This window comes from Gymnogyps californianus, chromosome 3 (genome assembly GCF_018139145.2).
Source record: "Gymnogyps californianus isolate 813 chromosome 3, ASM1813914v2, whole genome shotgun sequence".
Lineage (NCBI taxonomy): Eukaryota > Metazoa > Chordata > Aves > Accipitriformes > Cathartidae > Gymnogyps > Gymnogyps californianus.
In genome coordinates, this window is record NC_059473.1 from 19,564,962 (window position 1) to 19,581,679 (window position 16,718).

General features: G+C 52.5%; 1 protein-coding gene across 2 annotated transcripts in view; it reads left to right on the top strand.

Moving 5' to 3' along the window:
• ITPKB (inositol-trisphosphate 3-kinase B) overlaps positions 1-16,718 on the top strand; it is a 70,747-nt gene that overhangs the window by 39,218 nt on the left and 14,811 nt on the right. For both annotated transcript variants that reach the window (XM_050894725.1, XM_050894726.1), the window contains exons 3-4: positions 14,900-14,999; positions 15,634-15,847. In XM_050894725.1, coding sequence (XP_050750682.1) covers positions 14,900-14,999; positions 15,634-15,847 — 314 coding nt within the window. The remainder of the gene's footprint in view (positions 1-14,899; positions 15,000-15,633; positions 15,848-16,718) is intronic.

Genomic DNA, 16,718 nt, shown 5'->3' on the forward strand with positions numbered 1-16,718 from the left:
GGAGAGGAGCCTTGGTGCTGGGGGTGGGTTAAAATCAGTCCATGAACTAAGATGAACTTCTCCTGGAGAGACCTGACCCTGGAGCCACCAAAGCGTGGAGCTTGGAGAGACCTTATGGCAAGCGGCTGCTCTTGGATAGGGTCATGTTTCTGCTCAGGCTGTGGCTGGTGAGGCTCTGCTTGCTGCTCTCCATCCGTGCTGCAAGGCAGAGGTCTGCCCCAAGTGTGCACAAGGCTGGCTAAGCCCTGTTAAACTGCACTGGGGGTGATGGAACAGCAGTGGGGTGGGCATCCCTGCGGGTGGGACCCCAGTAGAGGCACTGGCAGCAGTGCCTGTGCTGGTGCAGCCACATTGCCCTAGTCCCAGCACATCCAGGTACCACAGGTAACACTTTGGAGTGAGGGCTGCGCCAGTGCATCCTCCCCTGGGAGTCACCGCTGTGCTCCCCAGGGAAAGCCACCAGGAATTTTTGGTTTTCCACCCACACTTCGCTCTGCTTGGGGCCTTGGCTTTTCTATACTCGCACTCTGAGAAGTGTAGTAGTAGGTGTGCCGTTTTTTCAAGCCAGATCTGAAAACGTGTGCACATTTATTCTGAACAAGGCAGATTTCTGGCTCCATCGTGCACTCCTTCATTTAAACGTAGTGTAAGTAGCGCACAGCATGCCCTGCAGGATCCTGCCATCTCTTGCTGATCTCTCGATAGCTTGCTCAAGCAACCTACCTCCTGCTCTGCAAGCTTCAACACCGTGTAATGGAAAAATATAGAAGTGGGGCCCGGCTGTGCGTCAGCGGGTGTCTTAGCAACCTCCGCCTGCGCTCGGCTCGGCGATAGGCGCGCGGGACTGTCCGTCTCTGCGCAGGGATGAAATGTAGCATTAAGCATCCCCCCCTCCCTTACAAGGGAGAAGAAGGAAATGCCAGGGTTTGCTGGTGTCGCTGGAGCTTGCCTGGTGCTAACAAAGCAGTAATTTATGAGTGTTGCAAAGAATTTCATCGGTCTTCAAAGCAGGACAGAGGCATCTGGCACTCGGCCACTGTGTTTGTATCAGTACAGGAAAAACGCCGAATTTCTTCAAAGCTGCCACAGCGTTTCCTATTTTTAGGTTAACAATGCATGTTTTGCTGTACAGCGCCAAATGTCAACAAAGAATGAAGACCTATTTATGTTGCTTTGTAGTAAAGCTGAAGCAACAGGAAGCTGTGAGCCATCTGGGTGCCTTCTGAGCCCTCCAAAAACCCCATCCTGAGTCAGTTGTAAAATGCACTGGGTTACTGCCACGCCAGTGGGTTTGCTCCCTGATGGGGCAAGAAGATGGGTTTTGGGGATTGCCTTCGTGTCCTCAGACCCTTCAAGATGCTATGCAGAGGAGAGAAACCAAATGCCCGGCTCTCAATTGCGCTTGTGTTCAGAGGCTTTTTGTTTCTTGCTGTCGTTCGTGCTCTCCCTTTTGAGGCAGCGTCTCGGCACCAGCGTGCATCTCGGTGCAGGTGCCTCTGCTGGTGCCTGCATTTCGCAGGCAAAGGGCAGGCACTCGCTGGAGGAAGGGACGCTGCCAAGGGCCCTCTGCACTCTCGAGGGCAAGAGGAGTCTGGAAGGGCACCAGCTGTCCTGAGTTTTCCTATGGCACTGTTGGAGCAAGCCAGTTTTCGCAAAAGTTTCTAACCTTAAGGACTCCTTGAATGCGAGAGCTATGGTTGCTGGCTTCCTAAAATCAGCCCCAAAGGAATTGCTGGTCTGATGTTGGTATTTCTGGGTTGGAGAATGGAGGACATCCAAGCTGGACGTGTGGTTTAGGTTCCCCTTGCCTTGCTGCAGGAAAACACTTGGAGCATGAGCGATGTGTTATAACACTGCAGACGATTTTACTGCCAGGGCAGGTACCAACTGCCTGTAGGGGGGCACGAAGCAAATCTCAGCTCTGGAGGCAGAGGAGGATGCTTTGCACCTTGGCTTGCTGAAGCGGCTCGTCGAGCTGTCACTGAGCGAGAGCGAGAGGAAGCGGCAGCACCTGCCCTCTCCTCCTGCACTCTGCAAACGCTCTCCTGGGTGTCTGCAGCAGCCCGCTGAGCTGTGGGGTGAAGTCCTGGCCACTTGCTGCTCACTCCCCCCAGCCTCCTCCACTAGCTGCTTATTTGGGAAGGAACCTCCTTTTTCTCTTTTTATTTTGATTTGGAAAAATAAAATTAGAAAAAGCCTGTCGGAGACCAAGTGACTAAGTGCTTCATGTGCTGCTGAAGTAAATGAACAGCAAAATGTCTGAGGGGAGAAGATGACTAAGTTTTTCTACCTCCTCTTCTGCTTCCCTCACCCTCTAAGAGGAGCTAAACATAGTCGCCTGCAGCAGGAGGACTTCAGCAACCGGCTGCTGCCCACAGACGCAGCCTCAGAGATCGTGGGCTCGTGCCTTGCTGAAAACCCCGGTCGTTTGGAGAACCGGGTATCTTCCCTACATTCTTTTCTCTTCTCCTTTGCTCTTCCCCTAAGACAAATTATATTTAGAAATGTTAAGACACAATGAGCTAAACTCTGGCTTTGCTACACCGTGTTTATAATGGGTTCATTGTATTACTTCTGCCAGTGCCCTCGCGATTATATGGCTAGCTATAACTACCCTTCATCTTCTTGTCCTTTTTTGGACCAGAAAATGGCTTGAGCATCCTCTTCAACCATAACAGCGCTGTTCCAAGAAAGGCTATCTGGATTTTAATATGAAACCCATGATCTCTACTTCTTTAAAGGATGTCGCAGTCTTTAGCGGCTCATCGGCAAGAAGCCGCTGCTTGCTAAATCAGTACCTGGGGGCTGGCACTGGAGTTATGTCCATAAACAGTGTGTCGTGCCGCTCGCCTTAAAAATAGCCTCTTTCAAGAGAAATATTTAGTTTAGAAACGATCCTACTTTTGAAAAAAAAAAGAAATAGAAGCAATGGGATCTCTCTTTATAAATGATGAACCTGAATTGCCTGGGTCACCCTTGGGTCATGCTGTATGCATCCGGCATGTTGCCAGCATCGCTGTGGTACTCAGACCCTCTCTTCCCACATCCGGGGAGGGGAACGCTGGGGTTTTGGGGGGCGCCCTTAGGGTGCTCGGCGACTCTGCCATTGCCCCAGCCGAGCAGATGCCCCCCCAAAACCCCAGCATCTTCCCCCTTGCGCCTGTGCCAGCATCAGCCCCCCGAGGTTACCTGGGGTCCCAAGTGAGCCAACAGCGGGGCAGGGTGTTTCTCCCCGAGCATCCTCTCCCCGCCTCACGCCCAGGGATTAAACACACAGCCGTTGCAGAGGCGATTTTCCATTATTAATGCTCAAAAGAAAGTTCCATTTTCCTGTTTCAGACGAGCGTTTCCCTTTTGGGTTAGAGAAACCTCTTCCTCCCCAGCACCCCGTGGAAGGCTGTAAACATGCACCAAAGTAGCAAATTTCTTTGCCGGCCTCTGCATTCCTCTTTCCACCAAAAACCCAGCATCCCCCCAGCTGGCACCTCTGCGGCGTCACATGCACCAGCTCATGGGAGATCGGGGCCATTTATAAAGGAGCAACACATTTTTTCCTCAATTTTTTAAGAGTTAACAGCTGAAATCCTCTTTTTCTTGCCCCGCCCCACCCCTGCATGTCAGCGCATGGTTCGGTTGGAAAATCCAACCCCGCATGCCATGCCGGGATACAGGGTTGGGTAACCCTCTCCGCGTCTCCGAGGATCCCGTCCCTTTCCCTAAGGGCTCAGGGGTGTGCCGGGGTGCAGCGGAGCTTGCTGGCTCCGCGCACGCAAGCTTCAAAGGCAGCGTAAAAGAAGCAGCATAGGAAACCCCCGTGGCTCATCGCTAGCAAGAAACCTCCTTCCCCGATGCCGTGACGGCTTCTTCCCCCACCGCCCTGCTGGCCTTTCCCCGGCGCAGGGCTGCCCAGCTGGCACCAGCACACTCGTCGGATGCTCTCTCACCAGGCAGGTGTGGCAGGACGTTGGCTTTGGTGGTGGAGGTATGTACCCAGCCCTGCAGAAGTCGAGCTGCACTGCTAAAGCTGGCATTTTTCGATGACTCATAACTAAAATGGCTAAGGGGCATGCGTAGGGCTTTAACTCTGAAAATGAAGCTGAGGATAAAATTACTGCTGGTGCTGTGCTGAGGTCTGCTCACCGTCAGACCTTCTGCTGCAATGGGCCGGGGGGCAGCTGAAGTGTGCTGTTAACATGAATTTCTCCCTCCGTCCTCTTCTCCAAGGTCACTCGTACCCACACGGTGCAGCAGCCACGCACAGCCGGTGCTCTGGCTCTGCTGAGCTTGTGCCACCCCCTGCCCTCGCCAGGCTGGGTGAGCCCGCTCCTGGGTGCGGCGGTGACGAGCACCCTGCCTGAAGGAGCGTGGGCACAGCAGGGTCTGGATCCGCACGGACGGGGAACGGGGTAATCTGGCTGAAGTCGATGGGGGTATGCTCCCTGTTCGCAGCATGATGCTGCTGTGTGGGGAATCAGGAATAAGCAGCTGAGCATGTGAGATGCTCTGTGTTTGAAGGTGTTTGAAGCCCTGTAATTAGCTTGGCCTTGCTGTGCTCCTGGGAGCCCCTGGCTCCAGCACAGCCTCTGGTTGATGTGTCCAGCGAGGAAGGAGTCCTTGCGAGCAGTTTCTCTTAAAGTGCAAGGTTTGTGCTTCCCATACCCGTTCGGGGCAGTGCAGCCGGAAAGCTGGCGGAGGAGAAAGTCTTTGGGGTGCCCATGAGGTGGGCTTGAAAGCAGTCCACAGCAAACGAACTTATGTCTGTCTTATTCTGGTGGAGAGAAGCCCCATGTGTGCCCAGAAGCCCTGGTGCCGGGAGTAACAGATGCTGAGAGCTGTAAAAGCTGACCTGCACTGCCCTTGCCTGCACATCACCTTTCAGCACAAGGGGGGACTGGTCCCCGGGTGCACGGTGCCTGTAACAAGCCTCTCTTTGCCTTCAGGTCTAGACCACTTATTTTTAATAGCACTCGGGGTAAGTGCTGTTTTAAGACCGGAGCCTGTGGGATGCGGAGCCAGGCCTCCCGCTCAAGAGAGGCCCCGTGGCTACTGTGTGAAATCACCCGGGGAGATGCTTTGGGCACTGCGCGGTGCATATGCAGCAGGTCTGCAGCTGCGGGGAGGATGCTGCACGGCACGGGAGGTGTGTGCTGCCCCGGCAAGCGCCTGCGGTATCCTGGCTGCTTGCAATGCCCCTCTCTGGGCAAAGAGATTTCCCAAAGCCACCGGCTTTCTAATATGCTCCTTCTGTAAGGATCTGAAACCAAGGAGTATCAAACTGCATTTCCACTCCTGGAGGAGTTTCTCCTGGTTGCTGATTGTGTTTAGGAACTGCCTAGGAAAAGGGGCCTATCCCCTGGCAGTGTGTTGGGGGTGCTGGGGAGCCACGGCCGAGGCAGGCTGGTGCTCCCAGCAGCTCCTGTGCAAGCAGAAACTCCTCCAGCCACTTAGCAGAGGATTTGCGGTCCCAGCTCCGAAGCAGGAGAGACAATAAAGCTCTAAATAGTACTTTAAATCATCAAAGTGCTATCCAAACATGAGGGACTCCAAACACAAATGAAAGTGCTAAACTGATTTAAAGGGGAATTAAAAGGTCACGCCTGTTGAACATTCAGCTTTAGAGTTTAGTCATGTTTATGAAACTTACAACTGCTCTTCTAAATCAGCTTTTTACACTTCATATACCCAGTAAATGTGGGTATGTTCAGGGCTTATGACTAATTTTAAAAATTTTCTATTCTAAACAAATTACCGCAGCGATAGCCTGGCCCTGTTTTTCTTCCGTCCCATCTCTGCCTTCCCACTCCAGCCGAAGGCACTTAAAACGCATCCGAACGTTTCACTTGCTCATGGAAGAGAGAAGCATTTCTCACTCACATATTCCACAAAGTGAAGTTCAGTTATGGTCAAATAGCGGAAGAGCAGTGAGGGAACAGCAATGGAAATGTTTTCTGTGTCCAAGACCAGCGCGAGCTGCTGGGGGTTTCAGCAACAGGAAAACTCAAGTCTAAAAGCCAGGCTTTTCTCATCCAGCTTCTCCTGATGATTGCTTCACTAACATTGCATGACCTGCCATTGCTTTTGCATAACCTTGCTTGTGCATCGTCAATGCTTATGGGCATTATGCTCCTAGGGTGTTATATTTACGGCATCCATATCAATGCCCTCCATGCTAATGCCAGAGGAAATACTTCAGATGGCTACAACAGCGCTGGAAGTCAGTGGCTGCGCTGCCTGGCCCATGTCCACCCTGCCTGGTAATAAGTCAGGCTGAATGGATGAGTGATGTAGCATCACACCGTAGCTTGTGCCTGCTGAGGGCCTTGAGGGGGGAGGAGATCCGTCTACACCCCCCTTCTTTGGGGGCATGAGCTCTGGGCATTTCAGCTCACGTCATGGCCCGTGTCAGAGAGCAGACTAGTCCAGTCCCAAGATTTCTGGGCCATCTCCTGAAGCAGACAGAAAGAAATCAGACTCAAAAAACAAGTATTAGAAGCTGCTTTGTTCCACTCATTGATGTTACTTCTGCGTTTGGTGTCTCTGACCAAAATGCAAAACCCTAAAAACTTGCCTTCCAAATTGTAGAAGAGGGTGTTCAGCAGTCCTGCGACTAACTCTGTCTACCAGTCTAAATAAGCCAGATTGGAAATAACTGGGACTTTACCATCTCCTGCTGGTCTGAGCACCTGTGTTGCTTCCCAACATGCCCTGTGCCAGGGACCCCCCCTTCCCAAAGGACCCAGGGGTCTGGGCCATCCCTCGGGAGGACTCAGCAAAGCCTACAGCTCCCATCCCACCTCTTCGGCATGTAAGAGCACAGTTCTTGTGCAAAGGTTGTTTCTTGCAGGAAGGCTGTGCCCTACCAAAGCACTGCCCACCCAGGGCACTCTGTTGTGACTTTTAGGAGCTGAATCTCTTCCATATCCTAAACTGCAGCTCTGGCCTTTAGGCCGCTGAGCTGGACTTCAAATCCAGTGACCAGAGACCAATGCAGTTGTTTGGTGTCAAGAAGGGCAAGTCTTCTGGTCTCAGAGGGCATGTGGGAGCTGGCAGCAGTTCGGGATTTACAGTGGCAGGGTTGAGAAGGCTGGGGGGTCCTTCCCCACCAGCAGCATGAGAGTGAGAAGCGCTAGAACCAGCACAGGCTCAGGAGCCCACGTCCCCCACTGTGCTGCGCTGCTAGAGGAGCCAGTGAGCAGAAATGACGTTTTGAACCAGAAAGACGGTGGTGAATACTCTGGAACTGGGAAAGGGATCAAACGCAAGTCTCCAGATGGAAATGGAGCAGTTTCCATCAAAGCTGATGACAAGTTCCCCGATACGGGGTCAGATCTTTGGACAGCACATCACGTTTCGCAGCTGGATGCCTGATCTGGCTGCCTACAGCTCTGTACACCATCATGTTGCACAGATGGGCTGCAGTGCTCTGGGACTTTTCTCACAAATCGGTTCACGGAGGCCCACTTTTGGCTACCAGCAAGTATTTTTATAATCTGCTGGCTTTTAAAAGCTAGCTGCTTGCTGAGGAAGAAGCACTGTATGGCTTAAGTAGCAGTCCACCAAAAGTGATTAGCTGTTTCTGAATGATTCACTTACCTTCTCCAAGCTGAAAATTGCTTAACAAACCTTATTTGTGAGTACTTAATGAGTAACAAATACATTTCCAGAGATCTGGATCAATTCCCACTCAGGAAAGTAGGCTGAACGTGTCTAATGCTGGCAATTAGTAATTCAACCAGCTTTATGGGAAAGTCAGTTATGGCTCATCTGCATTAGGAGGTTTTCAGCTTTACTGAAGTAAAGGCTCTCCATCAGGAAGAAATGCCTCATGGAGACAACCACAGCTTTGAGGCTCAGCTACTCTGAGCTCCAGCACAGCCTTTGCCTTTGCTCTCACTTAGGCTTTTTCGGCCTCTTTCCTTCTTTGCCAAATTGGACAGAGAGGTCTAACGCTGCCTCTCCCCTCTGTAGCGATTAACCCTAAGCGTGGCGCTGACGTGGATCCCACTCTGCTTATGCTTTGCGGGTGAGGAGGTTGCAAATGTCCTTATATGCAATGGGTGACTGCTGTGCAGCTGGCTCCCACAGCCGCTCCATTTCCTTCCATTGTGATAGGGGAGGTCAAACCGAAGGACTGCTGCTCACTCATCTGCCTTTGCTGCTTCTAATTCTCCTCGCCTCCATCACAAGCAGGAAGAGGGAGCCTGCAACAAGCTCCTGTTTTTTTCCAATACACTGGAATATTTTTTCGATGATCCGAGCAGATGTTCCTGGCTTTCAGGCGTTTTTACCGAGGCTCCTCTATCGCGCGATGGCAGAGAAGGCAGTAGCTTTATCTCTGTGACCCTCTACCCTAGATCTTTGGTCTTGGTGGGACTGCTCCCTGGTCCCACTGGAGAAAAGGGCATTCCTCACAAAGCCAGAGGGGAGTGGCTTCTCTCCTGTGAGAGGCAAAATCCTTGCTGGCTAAGTTGAGACTATTCTGAAAAACAAAGCATCTGAAGTAAAAGAAATAATGCATGTATTAGGTTTTTTTCTCTCTCTAAATGAGATGGAGACCTTGGAAAGTAGCAGAAGCTACTATGCCCCAGCAGAAGCTACTATGCCCCACCAGAAACTTCTACACCCCAGCCATCAAAATAATTTATCTAATGGGGCTTGGGGGTTTGGACTAGAATTGCTAGGCACCCAGAAGTGCCTTTCAGTCGTCGAACTGTATTTCCTTATATTAACTTGAGTGAAGTCTGTTGGTGGGCCTCACTTTATCTTTGCTCAACAACAGCCGCAGGACCCTGACTGGCATTGCCTCTGCCAGGTTTTGGGGAGCTGCTGAAATTTTTATTAAGTGCCGTGTGTGATTAAACCAAAAAATGCCCACTGATCCAAAGCCCTCCCATTGCAAGCTGCTTCTCTGGCCAAAACAAGGCTATTTAGCTGTTGTGCAGTACAGAAGCAAATGCGTCAGCGAGGATGAGGGGAGTTTGCATAGGAGGAAGATGATGTAAAATATGGGCTGTCACTTGCTGCCAACATCAGGGTTAGTGTCACAGCCTGGTGCATGCTGAAACGGTCACTGGGCTCTTTCTGTTGCTGCCTGGGCGGAGGGAGAGGTTCAAGGACGGGCTGAGAGATGGCAAAGCCGAGCAGGGCATAACCCCAGCTCTGCACCACATTAGCGATTGCACTCCAGAGCACGTCACGGGAGAGTTTTCGGCTGGGATCCTGCATTTTGGTCACCCACATGCCAGGACATGCCAGGAGGAGGCATCCTACTGTACCTGCCAGCTCTGCCCCGCTGCCCTCCGCGCCCAGCACCCAGCACAATGAACAAAGCTGGCCTCCTCGCCGTGGCTGGAGTGACAAGGTTTTTCCCAGTCAAGGGAAACAATCATCACTAGGGAAACCTTAACTACTTTTTAAAGACCGAAAGAAAATGCATTCATTCTTTTAAACATGGAAAACTAAATGGCCTCTTTTTCCTTGGCTGCGTGTGCGTGGCCGCGGAGAAGGCTGACACAGAGTGAACTCTGTGGGCAAACGCTCCCCCCACTTATTTAGTTATTAAAGAAGGCTCTCCGGTGCAAAGTCTGCTCTTCTCAGCTGCTCGCCGCGTTATTTTTTAAACCAGCAAGGCTCCGGACATGAGGAGCAACTCACCGACCCTCCGACTTGTGAGTGAAACACCCCGGAGCCCTTCCGAGCTGTGCCAAAAGCCCCTTCCCACGGGGGCCCTGGCACCGCAGCACCGTGGCTGCACTTCTCCTTTTGGAAGAGCTGGAAGTGAAAACGAAGAGTGGAGAGGGCCCGCTGCACCTCCCACCCACGCTAGCCCCATGGGAGGGTGTTTGGGGAGTCACCCCGGCACCCGAGGAGCGAGCGAGGGTGCTGGGCGCAGGGCAAGGCTGTCGCGGTGCCTCTCCTGAGCCACTGCACTTGGCGAGGGGTGGGCAGCTGGGGATGTGCCGGTGGGGCTGCCTGGCCACCCGGGTGTTTCAGTTCTGCAAGGAGCGCCGAGGGTGGTTGGATGTCAGCGTGCCACAGGAGCGGGGCTTTCTCCGAAGTGAAGGGAAAGCCAGGGTGTCACTCATGCAAGTCCCTGGGCTGCAGCAACTCCACTGAAGCCAGGGGAAACAGTGGGCATTGGTGACACTACTGTCTCCTCACAGTTTTCCTCCCTCTCTTCTGATCCTAGGCTATTTCGGGATCTTCCTGGGAGAAACGGGCTGAAGTTCTTTTCATAATTGGGAAAATCGTTAATGTAACGCTGCTCCCACTCTTTCCCATCCCCTGCCCCGGCTGCGTCATCTTGTCTCTAATGGTGCATGCTCTAGTTAATAAAAAGCACTGAAATACAGGTCCAGCTCCTGCTATTTCCAGGAATATTTTGTCCCGTAAAACCATAGGAAACCATAATTTCGCACATTAAGTCAGTTACTGCCTATCTCTCTGGCTGAATGCATGGAAAGGGAAGAGCACCCCGCTGGCTCCGTGCACGGGGAGTAACACCAGTCAAATTCCACCAGCATCCGTGCTGGGAAAGGGAGGCTACGGGCAGTCCCAGAAAGGCACATCTCCTTCGAGCAGACATTAAAGGAATGCCAGATGCTATAGGGAAAATGTACAGCGAGCACTGAGCTCATCAGTCAGTTTTTGTTTAATCTAATTAAACACAATATATCCTCTGACCTTCTGGGTTGGCACTAAATTCTCCTATGTTGTTCTTTCCATATGAAGCTCTATTGACAGATGGGGAAAGCCTAGAGTTTGCTTTAAGCTTCAGATAAGTAAAGTTAAACATGCAGCAGATAAAATTGTTTTCACAGTACTCCTCTCCCACTGACCAATTGTGGGTGCTCACTGGGAGAGCTTAACTCCTCTGGCCCGTATCCCACCCCTGGCTCGGGGCACCGCGCTTCGTGGCAAGCGAAAGCTGTAAGAGGGCAGAGGCAGAAGCAGAGTGCTGCAGCAACCCTTGAAAGTTCATTTTTAGAGCTGGTTCTGAGAGTTGCTCAGCTTCATTTCTATGTGGCAGACGATTAGGGAAAATGGTGCCGCTCCTCACTAAATGTATTTCCAGAGTCACTAAATAATTTGCTACCTAACAGCTAATCAGTTGGCATTTGCTGATGCTGAAACAGGTTTTAAATAAAAAGTGTCGAATTGCATCAGACACCTCGTGCATATTCTCCCTGCTTATACAGGCTACACGCTGTTGCTGTGTGTGCAAGAGTGCAATCAGTCAACGCGGCTTCGTGAGTTTTCTGGGAGGGAAAGCAACCACAGAGCTGGATTTGGGGGAGAGCAGGGTGCCAGGGTGCCACAAGCAGGCTTTGATCATGCAAAAGAGTTGGAAGCATGCTCAGCTTTCAATGTGACAACCCGCGTGCTCACTTCCTTGCAGGCAAACAAGAAGAGCAGGTATCTGTTCTTCACCAGCATCACTTGGTAATGCCACCTGCAAAGCTATTTTTTCCAGTATGGTGAAAAATCCTTTAGTCTGAGTCCGGGGCGTTATCGCAGGTACCTCCTCCATGTACATACAGCTGTGCCTGTGCTCCTGGACCTACGCGCAAATAACTTCTTGAAATATGAACCAAAAGTTACAGAAGAGCCTGGAGGCAATGCCCTTATGGTTCCCGACAGGCTGGGTTAAAGAAGATTTCTTTGCTGTAAATAGCTTTAATAATCCCTTTATATATTAATAGCGTCGGGCAGGGAGGGAGGCAGCAGCCCGCCGAGCACAGAGGGGCTCTTTCCTGCACGTGGAGTCAAACTGGAGTGGTGTGAACCTTGTGGCTCTGATTTTCCATGGCCAGCTGCAGGAGCCCGATACAGGGGTTGGCACGACCAGGATCCCAAGCCATCGGCTTTGAGATGTCTGAATGCACGCCGGCTTTTGAATAAACACAGACCTCTTGCTGGAAGCTCTCAGCCATCCCCGGTGGCTGTGAAGGACCCCGCCGATGGTTTACAGCCGCATAACATCTCTCTTGAAGCTGTAGGGAAAGTATGAAGGATGACCTTGTGGAGCAACTCCTTACCTGGGGAGAATTTCATTATCTTTAGGCAAAGAGGGTGGCAGGATCGCTGGGGGCATTGGCCAGTGTCGCTCCTCCATAGTCCAGCCTCCGTCTCTCCTGTGCAGTGGGTCGGCAGCCCCAGAGAGCAGACAGATGAAGTCGTGCAGCTGCTGGTTTACTAGGGCAGCTGCCCCTTGCAAAACTCACTGCCTTTTGAGCGCTCCCACGACAGAGCGACTGGATATTTTGTATAGATATGTACACCCCCCAAAAAAATTGGACCCATTTTGCTCTGCAAAATGAGCTGTGCATGCTGGGCAGTAACGTGCGATGGGCTGAGGGCATGGGAGAGCTTCCTTTTGATGAAGCGAACTCTCTCATAACACTGGGAGGGGGCTCAGGCATAAAACAAAAATTCGATGACTCCTGAAGGAATTGCAGAGGCGACAGTCCCTTCTCTCTCCTGCAAGTGCCCACGTGGTTGCCCCACGAAGCCAGGGGGGAAGGGGCTGCGTGAAGCAGAATTGCCAGTGACCCCTGCGGCAGTGACAGCTTGCCTCGCGGTCTGTTTCCAGCAAGTTGGGAGTGACTTGAGATGGACGAAGCTGCCTCAAGCCTCTCCATAAAACAAGTCCTTAAACATGTCCTTAAAACTTGGGTTGCAAATGCCTGGCCAAAGGTGTGCCTGAAACCAGGTGGTGCCTGGATGAAAACATTTCCCTCCGGTGTAAAGGGATGGGGACCTGCTACCTGTTCCTCATGCGGGTGCGCTCAGTGACCGGCTTTCTGTCTTATTCAGCTCAGCAGAAAGGTTGTTGTGGTGTTTTGCATCTCCAGGGGACTCAGGGCCATTACTCTGGACTGGGAGCAGTGCCGGAGCAGAGCACATTGCTCCTGGGAAAGCCCCGGCAGGGGGAATCCGGGGTGGCTTGCCCTGCTTCAGGGGCTGCTTGCCTTCATTTTGCCTGCGCTTTGAAGTACCTCAAGGTTTTAGCTATAAAGCTCTAACCACTGAAAAACAAAATCTTGGCTTGGGAAGGCGCGTTGCCTTGGCATGTTTCCTGGGACTGAGTGACTTATGATGCTGTGCCGTAAGTGGGGGGAGGACTCCTTCTCCTTGTTTTAGAGGAGGTGGGTCACACTCGTCTGGAGTCCAAACTCCCTCGGAGACTTTTTCTTCCCCCTTTTTTTCATTACATCAGCCAGGACTTGATGTTACTATTTTAAAAACAAAAGGAGGGGACACCTCCCCCCTTCCCTCTCGCTCTCTGCCAAAAGGAGAACAAAGAACAGCTAAAGCGCACAAGTTCTGGCACTCTGTTTGGAAACAAAAACATTCATCCTCATGTCAGGTAGGGAACTGCCCGACCCCCCTGCCAAAGCAAGCAAGCCGGGCGGCAGAGGCGCAGAGGAGCCTGGGCGAAGGGGATGCCCGGTGTCACCCCGCGTTTGGGCAGCTGCTTGCCAAACTCCTGCGCTGCTGTACCGGTGCCAGGGTGCGCCGGGACGCTCCCGGCCACGGGCAGTCATCCAGGGAAGGGCCACCCCGCTCCTCCCAGGCTGGGAGGTGGGGAAGGACCTTTCTTCTTCCCCTCTCCCACCCCTGGTCCCCACCGCGCGGGCAGCCCCTGCATCTCTGTGCGATGCGTCCCCGCTCCCCGGCGGGGCTGGTGCACGGCACAGGGGTAACCCGATGTAATTTCCACGCTTTAGACACTAACATCTTTGTCCTCATGTTCCTCGCCATTTAAGCATGTCAGCAGTTCCCAGCACGGATTCCTGTGCCGTGAGTTCACCCCCGACAAGCATCCAAACTGCAAGTCGAGGCTGCTGGCTCTTCCCTGCCTGCCTGTGAAGCGTTACTGGAACAAGGGCCAGTTCTCCAAACACGAGGAAGAGATTACTTGGGCTTTCTGGAAGGCTCCCTCCCATGCCTTCAGAGCAGAGCAAATGAGGATAATTTATCTGTGGGCTTCCGGCTGAACCCAATAGCTTGGAGCAGCCAGGACTATGCCGTCTGTTTGTCCCAGCCCCTGCAAGAAGGCATTTTTCCATTGTCGCCATTGTATATTGTTCGCCTGATTTGTTTGCGCTGCCGCCTTCTGGGGCTGAGATAAGAGGTCGTCCCCCTGCCTTTTACTGGCGGCATGTTCCCCAGCACAATCCAGGGAAAAACTCTCACAGGAAAGAGCCTTCGAAGGAGGCTTTCCTGTGTCCGATGCAGCCCTCGTTACACTCATGTAAATAGTTTTGTGCAATCTATCTGGCAAGAAACACAACATGTCAGAAGGGAATTGTTCTCTAAAATGCAGTTACGGATGGGCCAAAGCAGGCGGATCAGCCGCACGTGGGTTGCCAGCTTAATGGACAAAGCAGCTGCCTTTCAGTGGAGAACAAAAGCCAGGCGGTGAGCCTATGTGCGCTTGTGCGAGCGTCTCTTGTTCCCCGCGGGAGCTGGAGTTGAGTTGTGTGGCCAGGTAGAAATCCTGGGCTCCCTTCCCCGCTCCATCTGCCGTGATCAAATGCGGTACCCAAGGATGGGTTAACGTCCCTGCTGCTTCCGCGGAGGGATGTGGGGAGCGGAGACAAGGTAATGCGGATCGCTGGACCCTCTGCAGCAGAAGCAGCCAACTGGAACAACACTGTAACGCCATCCACTTTAGTGAAGTTACTCGTGATTTTTGAATGTAGAGTCAAGGCCCAGCGGCTCCGGCTTGGCACAGGGCGATGGGAAAAGAGCAGATTCTCTGTTTGCTTCCATCCTGTGCTGGCTCTGGTGCCTCCTCCCCTGTCCAAAACAGCTGCGTGCTGCCTGAAGTGACTTTATGGACAGTAAAAGCTTAAAACATTGCATTCACCTTCATGATTTTTTTTTCCCTTAGAGCAAATCATGGAGGAAGATCAAGAATATGGTGCACTGGTCCCCATTTGTGATGTCTTTCAAGAAGAAGTACCCTTGGATCCAGCTAGCGGGACACGCAGGTATGGAGCATGGGGAGGGGCGGAGTGGTGGAAAGGCTCTTCATTATCTCAGGTTAATGGGCCTTGTTGGCCAGAATTGCTTCTGACTGCTGCATGAATGTCACAGATTTCAGCTCCCACATCTCTAGCCCAGGAGAGTGACTTACCTAAATGCTAGGGAGGGTGACGTGAAGGTACAGTGCTCTGTGCTTTCCGTCTCCCAGGGCCAGCAGGTATTACTGCCGCGTTTTTCTCAAGCAGCAGAAAGCTCAGTCCTTTGGGTGAGACCCAAGCCCTCTCGTTGATCCACAGCAAAGCAGGTGATGCTGCCCAGCACAAAGATGCCCCACGCATGAGCCTAGAGGCAAAGGTGTGAACCTACCATGAATTACACGGAGGCTGTGAAGCAAATGTGTTAGGTGCTGCAGGGCAGGTCTCTGCCCTGTTTAAGATGTGACATTGCTGGTCATAAACCTCTGACAATATATGTGAATCTGGCAGCCCGAGCTTCTAAGTCCCAGCCTGCAGGGACTCTTTTGGGTTCAGGCGTAAACGGAGATGCTTCCAAGGTGTTGGGCTGCCCTTCTTGTTTTGGGAAGGCATAGCGTCATCCCCCATCCAAAGCAAGTGCCACGTTGTCTCTTGTCACCCTCAGGTAGTTTCAAGGCAGCGGCCAACGGCAGGATACTGAAGAAGCACTGTGAATCGGAGCAGCGCTGCCTCGACCGCCTGATGAACGATGTCCTGAAGCCCTATGTTCCTGCCTACCACGGCGACGTTGTGAAGGACGGGGAGCGATACAACCAGATGGAAGATCTGCTGGCTGAATTTGACTCCCCCTGCGTTATGGACTGCAAAATGGGGGTCAGGTGAGTGGCTTTGGGGATGTTGTTTGAGTTTTAAGATGGGATACTCAAAGCAAATGCATCTCGTGGGTAAAACTCTCTGACACACACAAGTGAGAACACCAGGCTCACCTGTCTTCAGGAAAAGCTAAGCCAACAGCGTGAGGAGAGAGCCATGGGGAAGCCTGGGTACGGGAAGGACACACCAGGCTCTTTCCTTCTCTGCTTGTTGACTGTCCCCTGTGCTGGGAAAGTGGCTTGGTGCAGCAGAGGGGACAGCACGCTGTTTGGGTTTGGGTACGCAAGAACGGCACAGTAGCTTTTAGGAGGATGGCAACTTGCCTCTCTCTGCCACAGGACACAGCCAAGGGGCAGGGAGCAAAAGGTGCGGGAGATCCTGCCCAGGGTGCCAAAGGGATGAAATAAAGACACTTGAATGGCACAGCTTCGGTGAGCGAGAAACTTTCCTTCTGCCCACCCTTTGCTCCCAAGCACACTTGAGGGATAAAATGTGTGTGCTAAGTAGTTTAGTGCCTTTCATGCAAAGTTCCTGAAATGTTTCCTAACAGATGAGCAACATTACCCTTGTCCTCCTTGAGAACCATCTACAGATACGCCAAGATCCCAGGCTGCAGCCACTTGGCCGGCAGCAGTTTTTGAGCTAGCGACACCACAGCTGACGAGGGTGTCCCAGAGCAAATCTGAGCAGGGCTGGTGACCCCAGGTGGCTGCCAGTTTTGAAGCAGCCTCGGGCCGCCGCTCGGCCCTGGGTCTGCTGCAGGCTGGCGGCAGGGCAGGTTGAGACCCCCCTTCGCTGGCTAAGGCACAGCCCAGACACGGTGGAGACGCTTGCGCTGCTGGAAAAGCTGATGGTTTCTGTGGGAGGGAGGAATCT